Source organism: Pongo abelii, chromosome 7, assembly GCF_028885655.2.
Source record: "Pongo abelii isolate AG06213 chromosome 7, NHGRI_mPonAbe1-v2.0_pri, whole genome shotgun sequence".
NCBI lineage: Eukaryota > Metazoa > Chordata > Mammalia > Primates > Hominidae > Pongo > Pongo abelii.
Window position 1 is genome coordinate 43331539 of NC_071992.2, and position 23408 is coordinate 43354946.

The 23408-nt window shown below is 49.6% G+C and overlaps 1 protein-coding gene and 1 non-coding gene across 2 annotated transcripts in view; one reads left to right on the forward strand and one right to left on the reverse strand.

The window, feature by feature from the left end:
• The window catches only part of SFRP1 (secreted frizzled related protein 1), a 47564-nt gene that overhangs the window by 18794 nt on the left and 5362 nt on the right, over window positions 1-23408 (reverse strand). The window contains exon 2 of the mRNA XM_024251077.3: window positions 22728-22805. Coding sequence (XP_024106845.1) covers window positions 22728-22805 — 78 coding nt within the window. The remainder of the gene's footprint in view (window positions 1-22727; window positions 22806-23408) is intronic.
• Window positions 17276-17378, forward strand: LOC112134763 (U6 spliceosomal RNA). The gene has a single exon (XR_002916120.1). It is a non-coding gene; the product is annotated as a U6 spliceosomal RNA (small nuclear RNA).

Here is a 23408-nt window from a genome sequence, read left to right on the forward strand (position 1 = left end):
AAGACTCGGGGCACACAGAGACAGAGCTTTGCAGGAACGGGTGCTCGGCCCACATTCTGGAGTGCCTTCCCCAACTCCCAGAAGCGCTCCTAGCATGCAGAAGGCAAGTGCTTTCTAAGTATCTCTACCAAGTGGCTCCACAACAGACAGATTCTTTTAATGTTCCAAGTACTCTCCAGGGACCGTGCTTCTCTTCCTACTGAAGATAGTCAACATCCAGGTTTGGGGGCCAAGGCTGAGTCCTGTGGGACAGGCCCGTGAGCTCCCAGCAGGCATGACCACCTCTAATGTATGCAGCTCCCTCTCCTCTATTTCCTTTTCCTGCCTCTCCTGCCACCTGCCAAGTGCTCCTACCTCGTTCATGGCCTTCCACCCCATGCAGGGAGGGAGTGGGAGTCCTCTCTCCTGCACCTCCTCCCCAAGGCCTCCAGTTTGCATCAGGGGTGCTGATCACAGCCCCACCTCACCAGCCTTCACCAGCAAGCTTTGCCCTGTTACACAGCTGGACACATTCGGGGGGCCGGGCAGGCCCTTCAAGGATTTGCCAGTGGAGTGGGAGTGCAGTGCCCCTCACTTCCTCAGCGTGGGAGGATTGATGTTGCAGCCACAGACAGGGGAAAATGAAAGACAAATGTCAGCTTGCACTCACCCATAGCTAGAGGCAAAGTCCCTTCAGAGCACAGAAGGGTTAAGCCCATGCTGCCATCCAAAGAGTTCAGACACACTGAGGATGCGGAGGCAGCTAGTCTGTCCTCAGGTGCTATCCAAGCACCCTTGTGGCTCCTATCTCTTGTGGATGGATGTGTGTACAAGGGCATAATATAAACAACAGTCACAGGGTCAATCTGTCATTGACTGAGGGTTCACTGTGAAGCCATCCCTCATATACTGCACACACCCTAGCTAAGCACGATCAGTAACCTGAGGAGCTGCAATGCTGTGTGCAGGGGAAACCCCCACACCCTACAGGGTGATGAATTTCATATACATGGCCAACTGGGAAGGGCACAGTCTCAAGATCTAGGATCCCCTCCCAACCTTGCTGACCACTCTCTGGTGTTCTCGCCTACCCTGATCGTGATTTGTCCAGAGCACCTCTGGCGAATGCATATGTCGTGCCTCATGGTCAACAAATAAACAAGTTTCAAAGGGTCCTCATTTGTCTGAAGAGCTTGAAATGAGCTTCTAGGACAATTCACGAGACAGCTGGAGATCTTCAGAGCACTCAGGGCCAAGGGCACAAAAGGCGGCCCCTCCATTCCTCTCGTCACCCTATAGGACTGGGTTGCTAAGGGCCTTTTGGGTAGCTGTTTGGTTGCCTCCCACATCTGCCTCTCACTGTCCCTGGTTTGCCTGCATGGCAAAGGGCCTCTCACCCAAGGTGTTCAGATGTGTGCACCTTGTAGCTCTGTGTTTTGTAATGTTAGAAATTAGGTTTTTGGCCATGCAGGGTGACTCAGGCCTATAATCCCAACACTCTGGGAGGCCAAGGTTGGGGGATGGCTTGAGCCCAGGAGTTTGAGACCAGCCTGGGCAATATAGCAAGACTCCAACTCTACATTTTTTTTTTTTTTTAACTAGTCGGGCTTGGTCGTGTGGGCCTGTAGTCCCAGCTACTCAAGGCTGAGGTGGGAGAATTACTTGAGCCCAGGAGGTCAAAGCTACAGTGAGCCAAGATTGTGTCACTGCACTCCAGCCTGGGTGACAGAGCAAGACCCTGCCTCCAAAAACACACAAAAAATGCTTGTTTGGAAATCTGAAATAGAAAAAAATAAATAAGTAAAATAAATTTTTAAATAAAATAAAAATAAGCTCAAGCATGGGAAAGCATTTTGAACATGGCAACCTGTTCCTCTTACTTTTAATTCTGTATTATTTGGACATTTTTTATTTTATACAATGTGAACACATTGCCTTTTTGAAACTACATATTCAAAAATAAATTATATACACAAATACATGTACAGAGTTATATATATGTTTATGCTTTATTCATCTGTTCATTTATTTTATTTTCCTGGCTTTCTGTCCAATTTTAAAGTACTGCCCTGCCTTCAGGAAAAGCCAGAGACAAGCAAATAAAGTTTTTTTACACTGATCGGGCCAAAATAACTCCAGCTTTAGAAATTTTGATTCATTTCCCTATGTTCTTTCAAGAAGCTCTCTGTGGCTATCTACGATCTCATTCTTCTTCATTCCACTCCAAAAGAATGAAGATTCCAACGTATCTCACAGATAAGAACACTGCTGAACTTAGATTCTTGCTTTTATTACATGACCTTGGACAACATAAGTCTCCAACCTGTTTCTTCCTCTCTTTCTAGATGTAGATTTCAATATCTTTCTTTATTAAGTTTCAGGTCAGTCATGTCTTTGTTTCTCCTTCCCTTTGCTACAATAAAAAGTACTTTTCCCTGACAAGTGTCAGACTTAGACCACCAGGTAGGCGTCACATCTATCTCCTCCTCCGAGTCCCTTTCAGAGTGTGTGTGTCTCCCACAGAACGGGAGCAGGATGATCTTTAGGCCTTGTCCTGCGAATAGGTCACGTTCTCTGCATTAGACAGAGCTGGTGGCTAGATAGGAAACCCCTGTGAGACCATCTAGACAGAAAACGTGCAGGCCCCCGATTGCTGTTTCAGCCATGCTCAAGATTTACTTAAAGACAATCCAATGAAGTGATCAGAAGATCAGGCCAAAGTCAGCAGCTGAACTTGTAAAAATCATTCAGATCAATGCTATTTTTATAGAAACTAAAAAAAAAAATTAAACTCCTCCAACTTTCTTTTTTTTTTTTTTGAGAGAGAGAGTTTCGCTCTGTCACCCAGGCTGGAGTGCAGTGGCACAATCTCCCTCCCGGGTTCAAGTGATTCTCCTGCCTCAGCCTCCCGAGAGTAGCTGGGCTTACAGGCATCTGCCACCATGCCCGTCTAATTTTTGTATTTTTAGTAGAGACGGGGTTTCGCCATGTTGGTCAGGCTGGTCTCGAACTCCTGACCTCAGGTGATGCACCCACCTTGGCCTCCCAAAGTGCTGGGATTACAGGCTGAGCCACAACGCCCGGCCAAACTCCTCCAATTTTCTTGTATCTATTGATGAGTTGGGCTAACACAAAGAGTTGATTACAGCTTGTTACTTTGCTCAGCCTGACTGTTCCATCCAACCTACTGCTGCACACAAGGTGTCCTAGCTGGGTCAGGGGACCCTCTGGGGGATTGCCTACAGCTCCCACCAGCATTACCTGTTTGCCATGGCAAACTTTAAGATTGTCAGCAAGTAGGATCCTAACCTAGGCCCGCACATCTAGAGTGGCTGACAGGAGCCTCATCACTGAGTGCGGATGGGAAGCTGGAGAATCCAAGAATAATAAGAAAGAGTCTGGTTCATTAGCTCAGACTCCGATGGAAGAGGAGGAGGAGAACGGCAGCTCCAGGTGCAGCACAGTGGCTATTATGGAAACCGGCCACACTGAGGGAAGAAAGTGCCAGGTAAATACCCTGAAGAGCTCTTTCACTAGAGGCTGGGACACACCAGGGCCCGGCCAACATTGCTGGAAGGCCCCTCCCACAGCGAACCCCACTCATGCACTGGCACAGTGCTCTGGTGGCTCTGTGATGGCTGAGAGCATCGGCAGGGACCCTCAGGCTGGCAATGGAGCTGCCGCTCAGGAGAGGCTGGGCTGCAAATACTCACGGACCTCCAGCATGGCCGACAACAGCCAGTACAGCAGCTCAGGGCAGCAGCAAATAAAGTGACCCGCAGGGACCACATCTGCTCACTCCACAGAGCCCAGCCTGCAGGGCCCACACCTGCTCACTCTACAGAGCCCAGGGAAGGTGGCATAGGGGGAGGGGTCTCCCCTGCCTCCTCTGAAGAGCATTCTTAGGTGAGGCAGAGGCAAAGCCTCTGGGAGCAGCTGGTAAGCACAGGCAAGTGCAGGCTGGCAGGCTGACATGGCCTGCCATCACGCATACCTCCAGGCTGCGAGGCCAGGGCCCATGCTCCAGTCCAGGGAGAAAGTACAGAGTCAGTGTCTCATTGAGTTCACTCTGCCCTTCTTCCCTCAGGTCAGACACTCACTCTTCCCTATGCCCCACAGATGCACCCCAAGAGTAAGTGGAGTCCAAGCCAGCCCGACACTTAGTCCCCTCCGCTTCCGACCTGGTGGCCTATGCTGCCTGGTTTTCCACAATGGAGTTCCAGGTGAGATTTCCTCTGAAGAAAAATTGTGCTTCGTGGCACATGAGTGTTTAACGAATACGAACTTCACATATAGATGCACAGAATATTAAAGCACAATGGGATTTAAGAGGCCATCTAACCAAAGTCTCATTTTACCGATCAGAAAACTGAGGCCCAGAGAGAAAATGAAGCCCCCAGCCCCTCAGCCGTCAGCATCTGAGCTGGCACCAGAACCAGGACTCCGGACTTCCTGGAGCCACTGCTGTCCCCCACCCCTCGTTGCCCACGCACTATTCCCTTCACACACACATTTCCGGAAGGGTGACGCCCCAGCCCCTCGGGTTCCAGCCCCATGGGCTCAATCAGCTTCCCTCATTTTTTCCACAAATGCAAGCAAGCCGCTCCCCACTTCCCTGCCAGAATAAAATGCCAAAAACCAGACAACTAAGCCCCACTCCAGGCTGAAGAAGTGTAGCCCCAGCTTACTATCAGATAAGTCATTTCCTAAAAGAAATGCGGCTGCAGTGAGGCAGGAAAGCCGGGAGCCAGGGACCTTGAGGCCAGCCCGCCTGGCCTCACTCTTCCCAGGACCACAGTCAGATACAACAGCAGGGCTGTGGCCCAGCCCCCCAACCCTTCCAACTCAGGAAACGCTGAGCCCCAGCGAGTGCCAGGGAGTGCCCCTGCCATGCCTCCTCTGAAGAGCATTCTGGGGTGAGGCAGGGACGTAGGACAGACAGGCGTGCTCAGTTAGCTCCAGCAGGATGGAGGCTCCACCGGATGGGATGGCCAGGCTCAGGCTAGGGTCGGGGGTGCCAATGATCCCTCCCAGCCACCTCGGAAGTGGCCACCTTTTGGTGTCCTCTGCGGAGTTTTGGGGTATGGGTCCCCAGGAACTCTCAGGCTGAGGGCTCCATGGGAGGAACAGGCAACGTTTCCACTCCAACCCAGGGTCCTCATTCTATGGAACTGGGCGGGGGGAGGGGGTGGGTGGGTAAAGCAGAAGCGCATAGTTTCCAGCCGGCCCAGACCCGATTCCTGGCATCACCCCACTTCCAAAGAGCATCGGGAATGGGGGGACAGGGATGGGGACGATGAACCCAAGAGAGAGAAACACTCTGTGTTCCTCCCTGGGCTTGCCTGTTCCCGACTTCGAGTAATCATCCAAAACAAGGAAACCTGCCAGGAGATACATTAAGTCTGTAAGCGAAGAAGGCTCCGGGCAAAGAGCTGTCAGTCACAGGGAAAACCCAACACAATACATGGATTCTACTCCTGTTCCGAGGCAGGGGTGGTTACTGCTCAACCTTCCCACCGCCTCCCCCGCCACACACACACAGGAACACAACTGTGAAGGCAAAAAAGGATTTGTTTTTCAAAGTCACCAGGAAAATCGACACCAAGGGAGGCAGAGGGAGTGTTGGGGCCAGTGGCTCCTCCTTGGATGAAGGAAGCGGGGCGGGGGGAGGGGGTTCAGCCCTGGGCCTGGACTTCATTCCATGTCCGTGGGGCCTCCTTGCTGGCAACTGCAGGTCCGTTCCCAAAGAGTCACGGCCACTAGAATGCTCCAGGCCATCTGGCCTTCCTCTCCAAGACACGCAACATGGAACGACTCCAGGATTCTGTCTTTACACACCCTGGCGTCATCCCTTTCTTCATTGAAGAGGGGGTCCACACATGAGTTTGGGGGCAGCTAGGAACTCATTTCAAGGGTGGGATTCATACACTGTTGGCGACCTAAAGAGATGGGCGCCCTAGCTGGCTCCTCCACCTTCCTCAGAAAGATCATCTTACATCTCCACCAGAAGGAAGGTTCACCCACCAACACAGCCAACTTCTGGGGAGAAGCCACTAGCCAGAAAGCACATAGTGAGTGCCGCAAGCGTGGCATCTGAAGGGCTGAAAAAGAGTCCTGTGGGTCATGCCTCTGGCTTCCTGCCCAGTGCAGGCCTCCAGGTATCACAGCTAAGAGGCCGCCAGGTCTCTGAATAACGTCTACAGTGGGACCCTACCACGGAACAAGGCAGCCTGCCCCTCTGCTGAACAAGATTTCATTTCCTCAAGCCCAGTTTCTCCGGTGCCACACAGGAGTCTTCCCTTTGCTGGACTGCACAGCCTTGGCCCTCACATCTGTTTTCTTCCTGACACCTGCAGTCCTAAAAGGTGGACATCCTGAAACACACAGGCTTGTCCATTTCAAGGGGTAATATAGGGAAGAGAATGGCCAGGCCTGGGGAAAGTGGGAAATGCCTAGGAATGACAGGCATGCCAGCTTGTTTTCTCTCATCTCACAGCTCCTCTTACACAAAATCCCTGCCATCGGCCGCCATGGCCAAAGCGATGCTGAGCGCTCATTCTAAATGCTGGCATCGACTCAGAGGAACATCATGGAGAGTGGGTAAGAGCACCAGGTCATGTGCCACTGCAGGCTGCTGGCCCCGATGCATCCATCCCACCTGCACCAGGGCCTGCTGTGGGCTCTGTTCCCTCTTTGGGGGTGAGCCTGGCTCTACATCTCAAGCCTGGATTTTTCAAGCATCCTTTCTGATTTGATGCTTTCCGTCTCAGGGTCTTCAGCTAATATTTGCTCTCCCTGTGAGTCCACAGAGAAGGTGAGGGGATAGATCGGTGTGTATTATAATAACCTCTGAAGTTCTTTTTAAGCTCCTCTGAGAAATACATCACCATTACTATCCTGACTTCAATCTGGTATATCCATAAAATGCATTCACCTGTTACGGTTTAAGGACAGTGCAGCATGTGCCACAAATGCTTTGAGGGAAGGGACGGACCACAAGGGATGCTGACTGCCTTCATTTAAACAGGAAGCCCTTCCAGGGATGCCACATGGAGCTGTGAGACAGCAGCTGGGACTGGCTGCCACGGGGTGAATGACAAGTTAGAGGAGAATTGCACTTTGTGTGCTGGACATGGCAGCTCATGCCTATAGGCAGGAGGATAACTTGAGGCCAGGAGTTCAAGACCAGCCTGGGCCACATAGGAAGACCCCGTTTCTATAAAAAAAAAAAATTAAAAATTTGGCCAGGCACAGTGGCTCACGCCTGTAATCTCAGCACTTTGGGAGGCCGAGGCAGGTGGATCACCTGAGGTCAGGAATTCAAGACCAGCCTGGCCAACATGGCGAAACCCTGTCTCTACTAAAAATAAAAAAATTAGCCAGGTGTGGTGGGACGTGCCTGTAATCCCAGCTACTCAGGAGCTGAGGCAGAGAATCACTTGAACCCGGGAGGCAGAGGTTGCAGTGAGCCAAAATCGTGCCATTGCACTCCAGCCTGAATGACAGAGTGAGACTCCATCTCCAAAAAATAAAATAAAATAAAAATAAAAATAAAAATTAGCTAGGTGTGATGATATGCACCTGTAGTCTCTGTACTTGGGAGACTGAGGCAGAAGGATCGCCTGAGCCCAGGACTTCGAGGCTGCACTAAGCCGTGATGGTGCCACCGCAGTCCAGCCTGGGCAACAGACACCCTGTCCAAAAAAAAAAAAAAAACTACACTGCACTTTGTAGTCTCCAGGACTCTTCCATACACTCTCATGTCTACACACCAGCTCTGTGGGGGATGCATGATGGCCATCATTCAGCAAACGAGAAAACTGTGGTTCCAAGCACTGCCCTTGGCCAAAGCCATGGGACTAGTAAATTGTGGGGCAGGAATGAAAACTCAGTTCTGAGTTTTAGAAAGTAACTGCTTCCAAACTGCTTCCCCATAGCAGGCTCTCTCCTACCCTATGCAGTGGAAGGGGCTCCTATGCCATCCATCTCTGGGTTTCTGAGAACAGAAGGGAAGAAGCAGCAGCTCAGAGACACGTTCAGGAGAGGGGCTGCAAATGCGGGGACCAGCCCAGGAAGATGGCACTGGGGCCACGATGTCCAGCAGTGCCCAACCCTGGTCAGAGACCACTGATCCACAGTTTATGCAATGCACTGCCCTTTGCAGTGGTCCTACGCCCTCCAATGCACCCCCAACTCAACCCTTCAATGAATGCGTCCAACTCAGTTTTCATCTGCTCCACCCTCTCAGGCACATAGAGGCTTCTCTTCCCCATGCACCCAAGGTGAAGGCCAGGGTTCCCAGGGGCCTTGCCTGGGGAGCAGGAGGTGCCAACCAAGATATCACCCCTAGAGAGCAAGTCACAGAGTTTTTGCCACAGACCAAAACCACCTAACTGCAGAGCTGGAGGAGACTCACAGATCACCTATGGTGACCCCTTCAACTCGCTTAAGGAAACAAGCTCAGAGAGTTGAACTGACTGGCCAAAGTCACAAACAGTTCAGTAGCAGTGCAGAAATTAGATGCCAGGACTCCAGAATCTGTGTTATTTTTTTCTTACTCCATATTTTATCTTCTAACGCAAAAGTCTTTGTTTTTTTTTAACAGGTGGGTAAACTGAGCCGCCGAGGGCTTCAGTGACTTGCGGGCGCTGACACAGTAGGTGGTAGAACCAGACGCTGGGCTCACGCCTGTACAACTCCTAAGGCTACACGTGTGCTTTCCAATGCACTCTTTAAATCCTAGGGATTACAGCACCGCCTTTATGCCAATCCCTGCTAACCACTGGAATCCTCTAAGGAAGTGACTCCTGCCCAGAGAACCAGCAGTTCTAAATGGACTTGCTGCAAACACTGAAACCTAAACAAAAGAGGTCTATTTGGCAGTCACAGTAATAAACAAAATACCAAGACCATAGGAGTGTTCCCCAAACTTACAAAGATGGCACTCAGTTTGTATAATGGCATCAATGCAGAGAAATCCCTCCTGGGCTTCTCAGAAGCTCTTCTGGAGGATAGTGGATTAGCAGCATGCTCTAGACAGTGTTTCTCTCAAGTGCTGGGGGAGGAAGTGACCCTCGGGCCTCACCAGTGGAGACCAAGTCCCTGGGAAGGCCAGGCCAGCTGGAAAAGGCAGCTGCCCAGCACAGCCAGGCTCACCAGGCAGATGTGCTATGCACACACAGACAGATGCACAGGAGGACACATGTACACAGCTCATCACACCACACACTACCCATATCTGTCTACACCCACACCTCACAGACTGACCCATACACAGGCAAACACAGACACAAACACACATGTGTGCACAGCAGGTGGTCCCTTGTGTCCCCCAACTACACATAGGCATCGACAGACACCCATATCTCGCAGATATAACCCCACGTGCACAGAGGCATAAACACACAAACCACACATGCACCTCCCCTTGTCCCTTATTGTCACTGCAGCCTCTCCTGCCTCCCTCTTTCAGGGAAGCTCCAGACACCTGGGCTAACCCAGCCCTGCAGGCCCTCACAAACGCCATTCCCAGTGCAATGCTTTGGGGCTGGCTCCGGAGGCACTGCTCCTGCTGCCCCTGATCAATAACAAGGTCTGGAGAGAAAAGTCAGGACCATTTATGATGGGTCCTAATGACAACTGCTCTTGGTAATGGCCAGCTCTGCAGTGATCCAGGTATGAGGTGATTACAGGCTCTGGCTCCCACTCTGCACACGCAGAACACAGGTGTCCCTGGGGCACTGACCGCAGCAGATGGCCCCTTCCCTGACAGCCAGGACAGCTGTGCTGACCTCATCAGCCACCTCCCGAGGGCTCCTTCAAGTGGGTGGCCCTGAGCAGGCCCAGACCCAACAGGCACTACCCTGAGCCCTCTCATAAGGGACGCAGCTCCAGGGCTCCTCGCTCCCTCCCACACTCACTCAGAGACTCCCTGTCCAAAACGTCTCACCACTGATGTCTGCAGTTCTGCCATTAGGACTTCATTATTTGATTAATGAGGTCTTCCTGTTCTCCTCCTCCTCGTCCTTTTTTTTTTTTTTTTTTTTGAGATGGAGTTTTGTTCTGTCACCCAGGCTGGAGTGCAGTGGCGCGAACTCGGCTCACTGCAAGCTCCACCTCCCAGGTTCACACCATTCTCCTGCCTCAGCCTCCTGAGTAGCTGGGACTACAGGTGCCCGCCACCAGGCCCCACTATTTTTTTTGTATTTTTAGTGGAGACGGGGTTTCACCATGTTAGCCAGGATGGTCTTGATCTCTGGACCTCATGATCCGCCCACCTCAGCCTCCCAAACTGCTGGGATTACAGGCGTGAGTCACCGTGCCCGGCCTTTTTTGAGGTCTTTTTTAAAGATATAAGACAGTCATGTTTTAAAATAGGTTCTCAGTGTCTCTGTGTTACCAACAAGGCCAAATCTCCATTCTGTAAGAAAGCAGTCAGGTTGCCGCACAAGCTGGCTTTTGCCTGTTTTGTCATCATTTCTAGATACTCACCACCACACCCTGATAAGCTAGCTAACCACAAGGAGATTTGCCACTCCCCAATGCAGCGTCACAGCTCCTGGTCTGATCTCCACTGGGATTATCTTCCTAGGCCCACCTTTACTGCCTGACAAATGCCTACCAGCTCCATGGAGGACAGCACAGGTTCTCTCATCTCTGCAGCTCCCCTTGACCATTTCCTTGGAGACCAGCTCCCTTCTGTATGCTCCCGTGGCTCCCAGCTCTTCTCTATCACGGGCATCTCTGCATCCCCTGACCTCCTCTAGATGGTAAGGCCTGGTAGAGCAGAACCACTTCCCAATCACACCCCATGACCATTTTCTGGACACTCACCAGCACGGAGCCCAGCACACACACCACGTAGTCAGCCTTGACTGGGTCTCTGACACTAACATGAAATTAGGTTAATCCAGGCGTATCCTCCCCGAGGCAGGAAACACCATGAGGAGCAGCACAAAGGCACCGTGATCCAGGGCTGGAGCATGGACAGAGGCACCTTGGAGAAGCCTGTGACAAACCCAAAGCTTCTGCCTCAAACAGGCCCCAGGAGTGGGGACAGCGAGGTACCCTAGTGTGGCCAGGGGCCCCCCAGTACAGACGCCCTCACCCTCTCTTCCAAAACTCACCAGCTCCTATCTGGCCAGCCCGAGGCTCACTGCAGGGCTTCTCACTGATAACACAACTTCAAAAACAACACACCCCAGGCAGAATTACACCACTAAAAACTTCCGCTCCTGGACTCACGTGTGCAGGTAAGAGCTATCTATGGCCAACAGAGTTTTCACCTTCCTTACCCAGGGCTTAACTCGGGTTCAGAGCACTTGGAGGGAGGAGATGGCTGCAGAATTCTTTGCAGGGAAGACCTCATAGCAGCCCTTTTTGGCTTTGATTATTGATATGGTTAGGCTTTGTGTCCCCACCCAAATCTCTCCTTGAACTGTAATCCCCAGGTGTTGAGGGAGAGACCTGGTAGGAGGTGACTGGATCATAGGGGCAGTTTCCCCCATGCTGTTCTCACGATAGTGAGTGAGTTCTCACAAGAGCTGATGGTTTTATAAGGGGATCTTCCCCCTTCACTTCCTTCACAAAATCTCACCTGCTGCCATATAAGACGTGCCTGCTTCCCCTTATGCCATGACTGTAAGTTTCCTGAGGTCTCCCCAGCCATGTGGACCTTTTCTTTATAAAGTATCCAGTCTTGTGTAGTATTTTTATAGCCGTATGAGAACAAACTAATACAATTATGGAGACTTCCCTCTTCCCAGGCCCTGGGAAGAAATGATATCAACACTTCTGTTTACACAGCTAAAATCTCTTTGGATGTTGATTCTAGTCAACAGATGTGGTATAGACTAAGCAGGGCTCAGTAAAAGCCCAACGATTGTTGAATTATCTCTGCAAGAGTGCACGCCTTCTGCAGGTGGTTAGATTTTCAAAAGAAAACACATGCACAAACACACATCATGAGCCTGTTTTTAAATGAATGTGTGTTAAGAGTAAAGACCCTGTAACCAGAGAGGCTGGGTGCCGGCTGGCATTTGGCACTGTGCAGACATCTCAGCTCTTAGTGCCTCTACATCTCAGAACAAAGGTCGAGACTCCTTCTAGCCAGCCCTGCATCCTGTGAGTGGAAGCAGCGGCTGCGGGTTACGTGGAGGTGAGAGGCTGCTCTCAAGACTCAAGTCTTGCCTGTGCACTTCTCAGCACCTTCCTTGCCCAGGGCTGACAATAAGTACTTACCTGACTGAACTCCTTCCCCTCGCAGCTGTGCACTCCCTGGGTGTCATATCTGACTCAGGCCCATGGCCACAACCACATGAGGGACCGCTGAAACACATGAGCCGTTCATTCCAACTGCTGCACCACAAGAACAGGTACAGCCTTGCTGGGACCTCGTCACCCTTTGAGCTGGGTACACAGACAGCTGCAAATTGGAAGGAGCAGCTCCCCCTCCCATACCTTGATCCAGACTTTGAGTCCCCACGCTGTGGGCCAGGGCTAAGCAGAACATAGAATGCGAAGCGAGTTGTTATAACTGACAAATGACAAACCAACATTCTCCTCTGTATTTATTAACCAGTTTAGGTTTCGTCAATTGAAGAATTACTACTTGTTTTGAGTCTTTACTCCCTTTCCCTGTCCTCATCTCCTGACACCAGGAATGCCCTCCTCTACTTTCTCCATTAATCTTCAGCCTGACAGTTAGATCCTCGTCTTCTCCGGGAAACTTCCCTGAATTTCTCCAGGCCCCACTGAAGACCCCTCCCTCCTTCAGTCCTGAACGCTAGAACTACGCACAAAGGCATCTGAAGTTACCAAAGAGCAGAGACAAAAAAGCATGGCAAAAGCCTGTCTCGCCCACCAGATTCTTGGGGGTTTTGTGGGGGGTTTTGTTTTTGTTTTTGTTTCTGTTTTGAGACAAGGTCTCGCCTTGTCTCAGACCCAGGCTGGAGTGCAGTGGCCTGAACACAGCTCACTGCAGCCTCGACCTCACGGGCTCAAACGTACATCCCACCAAGTAGCTGGGACCACAATGTGCCACCACATCTGGCTTTTTTTTTTTTTTTTTAGAGACAGGGTCTTGAACTCCTGGGCTCAAGCAATCTTCCTGCCTCAGCCTCCCAAAGTACTGGGATTACAGGCATGAGCCACCATACTTGGCCACCAGATTCTTAAATGTGTCGAGGGCAGGAACAGGGTCCTCCATATGGGGCTGAGACCAAAGGAAAAGTGGAAGGCGCCCAGGCTGTCTATGAGCCTGAGAGGTGAGCACAGCGGGCTGGCACAGCCGCCCTATGGAGTACCGCAGGAGGGAATGCGCTGTCTAGGCACCAGCTGCTCTCAGGGTTTAAAGTGCTTATCCAGGCTTGTTTCTAGCTCTGGTGCCACCAACATACAGTTGGGGATTTCCTTCAGCCATAAGCCATTCCCAAAAGCTGAATGCATCCGTTGCGGAAGACACTGGTGTGGAATAATTTTCAAAGAGCTCACAAAGAGAAGAGAACACATCTGAGGTAGTCCCAAAAGGAAATGTCCTGCGGAGAAAGCTGATGGAAGGGCTAGAGAAAACAAGAGAGAGAAAATCCCCCTCGTAATCCTGCCTGAATGAGAAAGAACATCATTTAGGGAAGCTGGTTTCTCGTTTTCTCCCCACTGCCAAAGTACTATTTTGGCATCTCTTTACAACTCACAGACATCCTTTCAGAATTTGTAAATGATTTCCCTTAATTCCTGCCCTACAGAAAATACCTCTTTTATGCCTCCAAATATCTGCAAGCCAGTAAGCATCTATTACCTGCACATCAATCCCTAAGAGCTGTCAAATAGCCTCAGCTCTCATGCTCACAGACCCCCAAACCTAACAGACCAACACCTTTTACATTCAAGACTCAAACATGTATATGGAAGCTCTGCACATGCACCGAGATCCCAACCCCAAAAGCCCACACAGACACAAATGTCACCTTCTCTCAGGAGTCCCCAGTTCCTGCTCCTGCACCTTTGAGAAGCTGGGATGAGAAGGACCCAGTGTGCAGCATAAGTTATGGGAGCTACCCACAATCATCTTTAAACTCAGCCCTGCAGGAAGAACCCCAAGGCTAGTGTGACATGGAAACTCCAGCATCCAGAGCTGGCTGGGACTGCAAGAACAAGCAGTTTATAATCCAGCAGTCTCCCTGAAAAAACCACTATCGACAATCACTACAGGCCGGTGCAGTGGCTCACGCTTGGAATCCCAGCACTTTGGGAGGCCAAGGAGGGCAGATCACGAGGTCAGGAGTTCGAGACCAGCCTGGCCAACATGGTGAAACCCCATCTCTACTAAAAATACAAAAATTAGCCAGGCACAGTGGTGCGCGCCTGTAACCCCAGCTACTCAAGAGGCTGAGGCAGGAGAATTGCTTGAACCCAGGAGGCGGAGGTTGCAGTGAGCCGAGATCACGCAACTGCATTCCAGCCTGGACAACAGAGAGAGACTCCGTCTCAAAAAAAAAAGAAAAAAAATTAGCCGAGCGTGGTGGTGGGCGCCTGTAATCCCAGGTATTCGGGAGGCTGAGGCAGAAAAATTGCTTGAACCCAGTAGGCAGAGGTTGCAATGAGCTGAGATCACACCACTGCACACCAGCCTCAGCGACAAGAGCAAGAAGCTGTCTCAAAAAAAAAAAAAAAAAAAAAAATTCACTACAGTACCTTCCCTGGAAAGACCTGGAAGGCTTTATTTCATCTCGTCCCCATCATTACCATTCATGTGTCCATCCACCCTCTCACTTAAATATGCGCTGCGGCACTCACAGAACTCAACTTACCTAATTCCCAAATGGGTCTCTCACAGCCACCCACTAGCAAAGCCAGAGACGCTGGGGGAGTATCTACAGCATTTTTTTTTTGCCAGTGTCATTAACACTCAGCAGAATCTAGAAGATGACTTTACCCCCTACCACCATGCCCTGGCCCCAGCTCCCAAATCAGTCAATATGTCCAGCCCCCTGCCAATGTGGTTCAACAAATGTCTATTTTCAAAGAAACCTAAGCTGGCTGCTTCTGGTTCACTTTCCTCATAACTCATCACCAACTGTTTGTGGGATGCAGAGGGCAACCATCCTGAGTCTGCCCCCTCTGAATTAGGAAGTCCCCAGGTGCCAGCAGTAAGAGGCACTCAAACCCAGGGAGGCTCACGCTACAGGGGTGGCTCCTGCACACACTGACGACGGGGCAAGTCCCTCTTCTTGGTCACCCAGCCAGACAGACTGCAGTGCCAGGTCCTCTGGGTACAGTGGGAGTGACAAACACTAGCGGCAGGCCAGACCCCATACACAACAAAGCTGTAGTTCAAATATGTATTGTATGTGTCTGGCTTTCACATGGAGTTTGCAACCTGCCAGTTAGTAGTGTTTACCTTGGTAAAAATTCACGGGAAATCTTAGTCTGAACAGGCCCAGAGTTTATTTTACTGCCAGATAAACAACTTTCTTTGATAAATCATCCGTGTGACAGTGTTCCTGAAAGACTAAACAAAGATTTCAAGCACAATCTATAGGCCTTTGAGAAGCCTTCCAAAGCGAAGGCATGTTTAATTGGCTGCCCTAAGGTCGGGGCAGGGCAATGGTCTGACATTTCTTTGGCCATTTGTTCTTCCAGAAAAAAAAAAAAAAACAGATTGGGGCTTCCAGCACATTTCTGCAAAACTGGATGAAACTTACCAATATTTAAACGCTCATTCGCATTATAATGCATAGCCTATTTTTTGGTTAAAGAAAGTGAATGTCACAAGGCAGGTGTTGGGGTTGGGGTAGGGGAAGGGAAAAGTGTCCCAGAGATATCGCTGGAGAAAAACGGAGGACAAAGTGAAGTAAAACAGCACAAAGGGGCTCTGAAGTCCCTCAAACATAGGCCCTGCTAAATTAGAAGGAGAATACGTTAGGTAGAGTGTTTCTAAAAAACACACAAATGAAAACTTCAGTGGTCCTACCCTGGAACACCAGGCAGTCACAGCTCCCGCATTCAGCCTTCATCACTGTCTGGAGGCTTCCAGGTTTACATTGCCATAAGGATGTCATCTCACTAAAACCCAGATCTCCTAACTTCTAGTTAGGGTTTGGCTTTCCGAGGGGGAGTTGTTTGTTATTGTTATTGTGAATTACAGCACCTTGAAGCTGCATAAAGCAGTTCTCTTTGTGGGTTTTGTTTTGTTTTTGAGATGGAGTTTCGCTCTATCGCCCAGGCTGGAGTGCAGCAGCGCAATCTCAGCTCACTGCAACCTTGGCCTCTAGGTTCAAGCGATTCTCCTGCCTCAGCCTCTGAAGTAGCTGGGATTACAGGCGCCTGCCACCATGCCCGGCTAATTTTTGTATTTTTAGTAGAGATGGGGTTTCACCATTTTGGCCCAGGCTGGTCTTGAACTTTTTACCTCAGGTGATCCACCCACCTCGGCCTCCCAAAGTGCTGGGATTACAGGTGTGAGCCACCATGCCCAGCAGCCTAAAGCTTTTAAAGGTCTTCCAAATGGGTTTTTTAAAAGACTTCTTCAGTTTAATCCTCCGTTAACCAGATAATTAACTAGCATATTCCATTCTTCTTCCTAAAAAACTTTCCCCCCAACAAGCTGATTTCATTAGTGCTAGAATTTTCCTTCCTAAGCTAAATTTCATCCTAAAACAATTTTTTCCAATAAGAAGACACAATAATTATTACAGATTGAACAGCCACCATATTCCAGGAACTGTCCACACTTGATTATATCCAATTCTCCCAACACAGTCATGTAAGAATTCTCATCCATAGTTTGCTGATGAGGAGCCAGGCTCAGGGAGGTTAAGAGACTTTCTGGTGGTCGCTTAGCTTATAGGGTAGGGATTTAATCCAAGTCTGTCTGGCCCAGAGCCTGTGTTCTTTCCATTCTGCTACACTGCCAGCTTTCCCACCAAGAAGGGAGCCAATGATTGCTGAGCTCCTTCTGTGTGCTGGGCACAGACATCAGTGCATTTAAATTCTACAAACCCTAAGGGTAAAGGAGCACCTGATGCCCCTGCCCAGGAAGCTCCTCAACTACCTTCCTGCATGATGGGTGTGAGAGGATGGGAAGGAACAAGGGTGTGCAATCTGGCCTGGATGCCAGGGAAGTGCTGGTGGGCAGTAACAGGGATCCAGGTAGAGTGCTCTTGGGTCACTGAATGCCTAACTCCTTTATTTTTTTGTCTTATTTCCTTCAGTCAGTAACGTGAGGGCACAGACTGGCTGATCTTTGAGGTCCTATCCAACTCAACACGGCTTTACAATGGCAAAGTGGTACAGGGGCTTGCTTCAGTAGCACACATGGCAAAACTGGAACAATATAGAGAAGATTCACATGGCCACCGTGCAAGAATAACACGTGAGTTCGTGAAGTCTTCCGTATTTTTAAAGAATAAGATATAGTCTTCAGTAGCACAGCTAGGCAATTATAGTTAACAATAATTTATTGTATATTTCAAATTAACTAGAAGAGTAGATTTGGAACATTTCCAACACAAAGATCAGTGTTTCAGGTGGTAGATATCCCAATTACTCAATTTTTTTTTTTTTTTGAGACAGAGTCTTGCTCTGTTGCCCAGGCTAGAGTACAGTGGTGTGTGTGATCATGGCTCACTGTAGCCTCAAATTCCTGGGTTCAAGCAATCCTCCCACCGCTGCCTCCCAAGTAGCTGGGACTACAGGTGCATGCCACCATGCCCAGTTAATATTTAATTTTTAATGGGGATGGGGTTTCACTATGTTGCCTGGGGTCTTGAGGCTGGTCTCAAACTCCTGACCTCAAGCAATCCTCCTGCCTCACCCTCCCAAAGCATTGAGATTACAGATGTGAGACAGCATGCCCAGCCCCAATTACCCAGGTTTGATCATTACACATTGGATGCTTTTATCAAAATATCAAACATACCCCATAAATATGTGCAACTATTTTGTATCCATTAAAAAAATTTTAAGTGGTACAGGTGAGCAACGCAGCACCCAAAGAAATGGGCAGTTCACATGAGCTGTGAACAGCCCCCTCAACCCACTCGTCCCTTGTCCCTCTTTCTCTACCCACATCCAGAAAAGCTTCAGAAAATAAAGGTGAACTTGAGGACAAATCCTTCTCTCCACTCCCCTTCTTATGAGAGTTTATAGTCATATCCAAAGATGAGGACATGATGCATAACACATAAGCCAGATGCAAAAGGACAAACACTGGCTCGGCCTCCATCTCTTCACTGCCTACCCCCCCACCCCCCACCTCCCATGCACAAGAAGGCTGCTCAGAAAGAGACACAGGCTCTCAACTGGGACTCACACCTCTAGTGCACTAAGCAATGGGCCAATCTCAGGTTTTTACGCACATAAAACATCCTAACAATTAGCTCCATTTTGTACAGATCTGTGGATAGGATATGTATCTTCAGTAACAATAAAACCCAGTTGTTTTCCACCTATCAATTCCACCCCCAGGGTAACAATTCCTTCCATGTCTAACTTTACTTTGACTGAATGAGATTCTGGATGTTGGGGCTTCTTTTAAACATGTATACGTGTATATGCTCAGTCACCCAAAACAGGGCATGTAGTTTTCCTTGAACTTAATACACAAGTTGCCGACATCCACCTTGAAAAGAGCCTTCTCTTTTATAAAACAAAGAAGTCCATCATGCCTGCAATCCCCATCTTGGGAGGCCAAGGTAGGGGGACCACTTGAGGTCAGGAGTTCAAGACCAGTTCACCAAGACATGGTGAAACCCCATCTCTACTAAAAATACAAAAATTAGCCAAGTGTGGTGGTGGGCACCTGTAGTCCCAGCCACTTGGGAGGCTGAGGCAGAAGAATCGCTTGAGCCCGGGGGGGCGGAGATTGCAGTGAGCTGAGATCATGCCACTGTGCTCCAGCCCGGGTAGAGCAAAACTCAGTCTCAAAAATAAATAAATAAATAAATAAATTCCAACATCCACATCCCGCAGCCCCTGTCATTCATACACTCAGCTGACAAACTTTCATTTTATGCCTACCATGTATAAGACACTGTGCCAGGAACTATTTGAGTGCAAATAGGCCTTACTTTGTTCATTCTAAGACACAGATTTTCTGCACATTTCTGCAAGAAGTATGGTTTTTTTGTTTTTTGGTTTTTGTTTTGTCAGTAGTGCAAACTGAACAGTGTGTCTCACAATTAACAGGCATCTCCCACCAGGTAAAACATGGCATCAGATACAGAGCCTGCTCTCAGGCAGCCTGCAGGTGCTGCAGTGACTGTGCTAGCAGCCAGCTTGCTTCATCTTTAGGAGGAAACCCAAGGTTTAGTTTGGAAAAGCTGAGCCTACTTTCTGCAAGAACTCAAACTGCCCGTCAGAGTAAAACACTGTTCCCCAAACAGCAGCACAGCCAAGACACCTTGAAAGAAGTTGGAGGCAGAGTGAGAACAGATTAGTGGAGGTACGGAAGTGTGGGAAACTGAAAATATTTCTACTAGGAAATACTCCCTAATGCTAACTGTGAAAGCTGATGTTCTTTTCCTTCCTATTTGACTAACCTTAGTGTTGCATAGTACAGCTTTTCTCTTTATGAGGAAATATATAAATGGAAAAAAGAATCCTTCCAGAAGGCAAGGAAAGTTTCCAGGGGCAAAGAAATCCTTTTCCATAGGGAGAAAATACTGGGCTGAAGAAATTGCCACCTGAACTCTCAAGCTCAAAACACTGAAGGCAGTACAAGTGGAAGCTCTGAACTCTCCTAGCAGAAGTATATCACCATGCAAATTTCCCCCAAGAAAGCTTACGGGTGTTTACAGATACTGCAGAAGAAGCTAGAGAAAGTGGCCAGAGGCAGGAATTAACCTCACCACAATTATAAATAAATCAGATCCTCATATCCCTGGGATAAACCAACCCAAAGGGAAGACGGCCGTGGGTGCTGAGCTGTTAACAGCAAGATGATTAGTGTGGCGGCTCGCAAATACTATATTGGGCTATTTAAGAGGCGAGAGTGGCACCCTGTTGTCACAGAGCAGGAAAAGCGGAGAGAGAACAAAAAGCAGAGCCCTGCAAGCTGATGGAAGCCAGCAGGCAGGCTGGTCGCCATGTTCAATGCGGTGACTTTGCCCCGTCTAAGTCTTGGCTCCCACATCTGGTGCTTGATCCAGGCTGATCAGCTGCATTCCTGAGCATCAGCACACAAGCTTTTCTGCTCATGTTTTTTTCCCGTTGGGGAAAAAATGTGCCCTGAAACTGAGGGGGTACAGTGCAGGGCTGGAGACACGAGTGACTAAGCAGATCTGCCAAGGGGTTAAAGCGCACTGCATGCCGAGAAGGTCAGGGGTCAGACATGCCCAGCTCCACAGAGGCTGCCAGAGACCACAGATGCAGTGGCAGGGGGACGAGGGTGCTGCTTACCCAGGGAAATGCACCCCTTGTTCCCGGAGCTCACAGAGAGCCTTCCAGCAACCTGATGTCTTCCAGCAACCTGATGTCTTCCCACTGGGGATGTCAGGGCCACTTAATGCAAAGTTTGATCCCTGGAGGAGGGAGTCAAGCATTCCCTTTCTTCTCTGCTGTGTGTCAGCTTGCATTGTTCAATTTCTTTGTTTCCTAACTGAATCCCATCAGTGTGGCTGACTGCCTCACTTACTTGAAGTGAGCTGAGCTAGGAAACACGTTTCTCGACAAGGCTGCATTCTCTGAGGTGCTAAGAAGGGCAGAGCTAAGCTCAGCCCCTGCAGAGAGAGAGAAAAAAAAAATCCCTATATATTGTTTTATGAGAACATTACAGACAAAAAAAAAAAAAGATTTCTCCTACAACCAGCTCAAAGAAGCCTGCCATACACCATACACACACTAAGGAGGTCAGCGCCTCCGTGGTGGAGCCCAGCGGCTGTGCATCCACTCTTAAGTGAGGAGGGCAGGTGGCAGAGTGTAAAAGGACTCCAGTTGGGAAAGTCAAATTCCTTCTTTATCAAATAAGAGGACTGGATAAGATGACCTCTGAGGTCCAGGAGGAACCCAAAAGTTCTGTGAACCCAAGAAGAAAATATTGTCAGGGCTAAAGGAATCCAATCCCAAACAGCTAATCACTCAGATTCCACAAACCCTGATTGGTTATCAACATGAGATCCTCCGTCCTCTTCTGTGTACAGAACGTTGGCTGATTTGGCAGGTCCCTGCTGCCGTGGGAAGAAGATGTCCGTCCCAGATGAGTTACCTGAGTGCCCTCTAGACCCCTGCCCTACACCTTAAGGTCAACCTTGCCAGATTCAAATTCTTTCCCAAGGCTTGCCTCTTCAGCCTATGTGGCAAAGGGTCTGAATCCTCCAACTTCTGTCTTTTTTAAAAAATAATACTCATGTATTACACTTATTTAGAGGAAGAGTTCCACCCTCAATCTGTATCTATAGAACTCAGAAAGCACTAGGTATACAGGGAATCCTCACTGATGAATTTGAGTTAATGCAGAAACAGACAAGTAACTCACACTGCTGCATCACAGAGAACACATCAATCTTCCCCATGCATGGAAATAGGATACGCGCTCTCCAGTTTAGCTCTGGTGGCCATCTACATCCAGCTTCCATCTTCATCCACAATTGCAATACCCTGAGAATGACCCTGTCCTGAGGCATGATTCCCTCTGACTTGCATGTGTCCTCCCACGTGTGTGCAGCTTACTTAGACAGGGCTCTTTGCAGGAACAAGACCCTTCTGTGTACTTTACTATGTTCGATTAATGAAAACATGGACTGGGATGCCTCCAAATGGACTCACATCACCTATCTTTACGCTTTTCCAGATAAGAATTCTGTAAGAAATCCGATCTCAGGGACACAAGGCAGGAATTATGAGAAACACATTGTTCTGCATCACGCTGATCCTTCTGAAAGTGTGGCTTGGCCGGAGCCACTTCTCTGCATCCATGTCAGATAGAGGCGAGAGAGGGAGCTGGCCCTCCAAAGGGGTGCCGTTTACATTTACTTTTTTCAGAGGAGAGACTCTCAGGGTGTGGTGAATTCGGGTCTTCTGCAGGTCAGACTATAACAGACCATCCCTGAAAGGCCCCAAGGCCCCTGGCATCTCCCCCACCTCCCCCTGGCCCCCAACCAGCTCCTCCTTCTCCTGGAGCTGCGAGTGCTGGTTCAGAATTCTCTTTCGATGGAGAGTGACTTGGGAAGAAGAGAGAAAAACCACACTACTGTGGGGATGTCCATTTTCTTTGCCTCACAGAACCTGATGAGGACCCCCACTCTGAATCCCCTAAGCATTGAAATCTCCCCTCCCTGGGAAGGCACCCGGAGGGCAGCCATTTAAATTCTGGACAGAGTCATGCTGACACCTAGGGGTAGATGTTAAAAAAAAAAAAAAAAAAAGAGCCAGTCCGGAAAAAACCGGGCCCAACCAGACAGGGGAGCAGGTGGCAACTTGTACCTCCTGCAGCTTCTGAGAAGGAGCTGCTGTCCTTCCCTGCTCCTCTCGACCTGTCCCCAAATCAGCCTCCCTGTATGCCTAGAGAAGATCCCCAAAAATCTGTCCAGCAATCCCACACAAAGGAGGGCAAAGTATGGCCTTCATAAAAACTGGCCGGTTCTGGACCCTGTCTAGTCTCCCATCTGCCTGAGAAAAGCAGCCATTCGGAGAGGAATGAGGTAGAGAATGTGGAAAGCTGCAACGAGATACACCAGCAGGGCCTCCGTCCAGCAGGGACACAGACCAGGAGGTTCCAAACCTTCCAGAGGCAGCTAGAAACGCTTTCTTACCAAACTCGCTGGCACAGAGATGTTCAATGATGGCCTCAGATTTCAACTCGTTGTCACAGGGAGGACACACCGTTGTGCCTGGGAAAGGAAGTAGGGAGAAACGGAACTGTAAGTTACAGAGCAGGAAGGGAGCAGCCCCTGGGGAAAAGATTGGCCCTGGGTCCAGGCTGAAAGTGGCTAAAGGTCTTCTGGAACTTCTGAAGGGGACCTGAGAATTGAAAACAAGAAGCCTTGAGCCCAGGGTCTACAACCAGAGCAGGCGCAGGTTTCTTGAAACATTTTGGCCCAGAGCTGCTAAATGTGACACAGTTATTTAAGTCAGCATGACCTGAGGCTGGGTGGGGGCAGGTCACGTGAATGATGACTTGCGGGGCACTGTGAGTGCCGGGAAAAGCTGGCTTACAAACCCACAGAGATCTCTTCCTTGTGTTTGTTTCCCATTCTCCCTTCTCCTTTCAGTACCATCCTCCGATTCCTACCCCCTTCCCATTTCCACACTCCCAGCCAGCCTGCTGATCCCTCTGACCAGGTCTCCAGGAGCCAAGAGAGAAACAAACTCAGCCAGACTCACAAACTCCAGCCCTCGGCCCCTGAACACCTCCTCTCCAAAAGGGCCACCGCAGCAGGAGGCCAGGGCAGGCGGGCGGGGTGGGGCACTAACAGGCGCTGCCAAATGGGAGG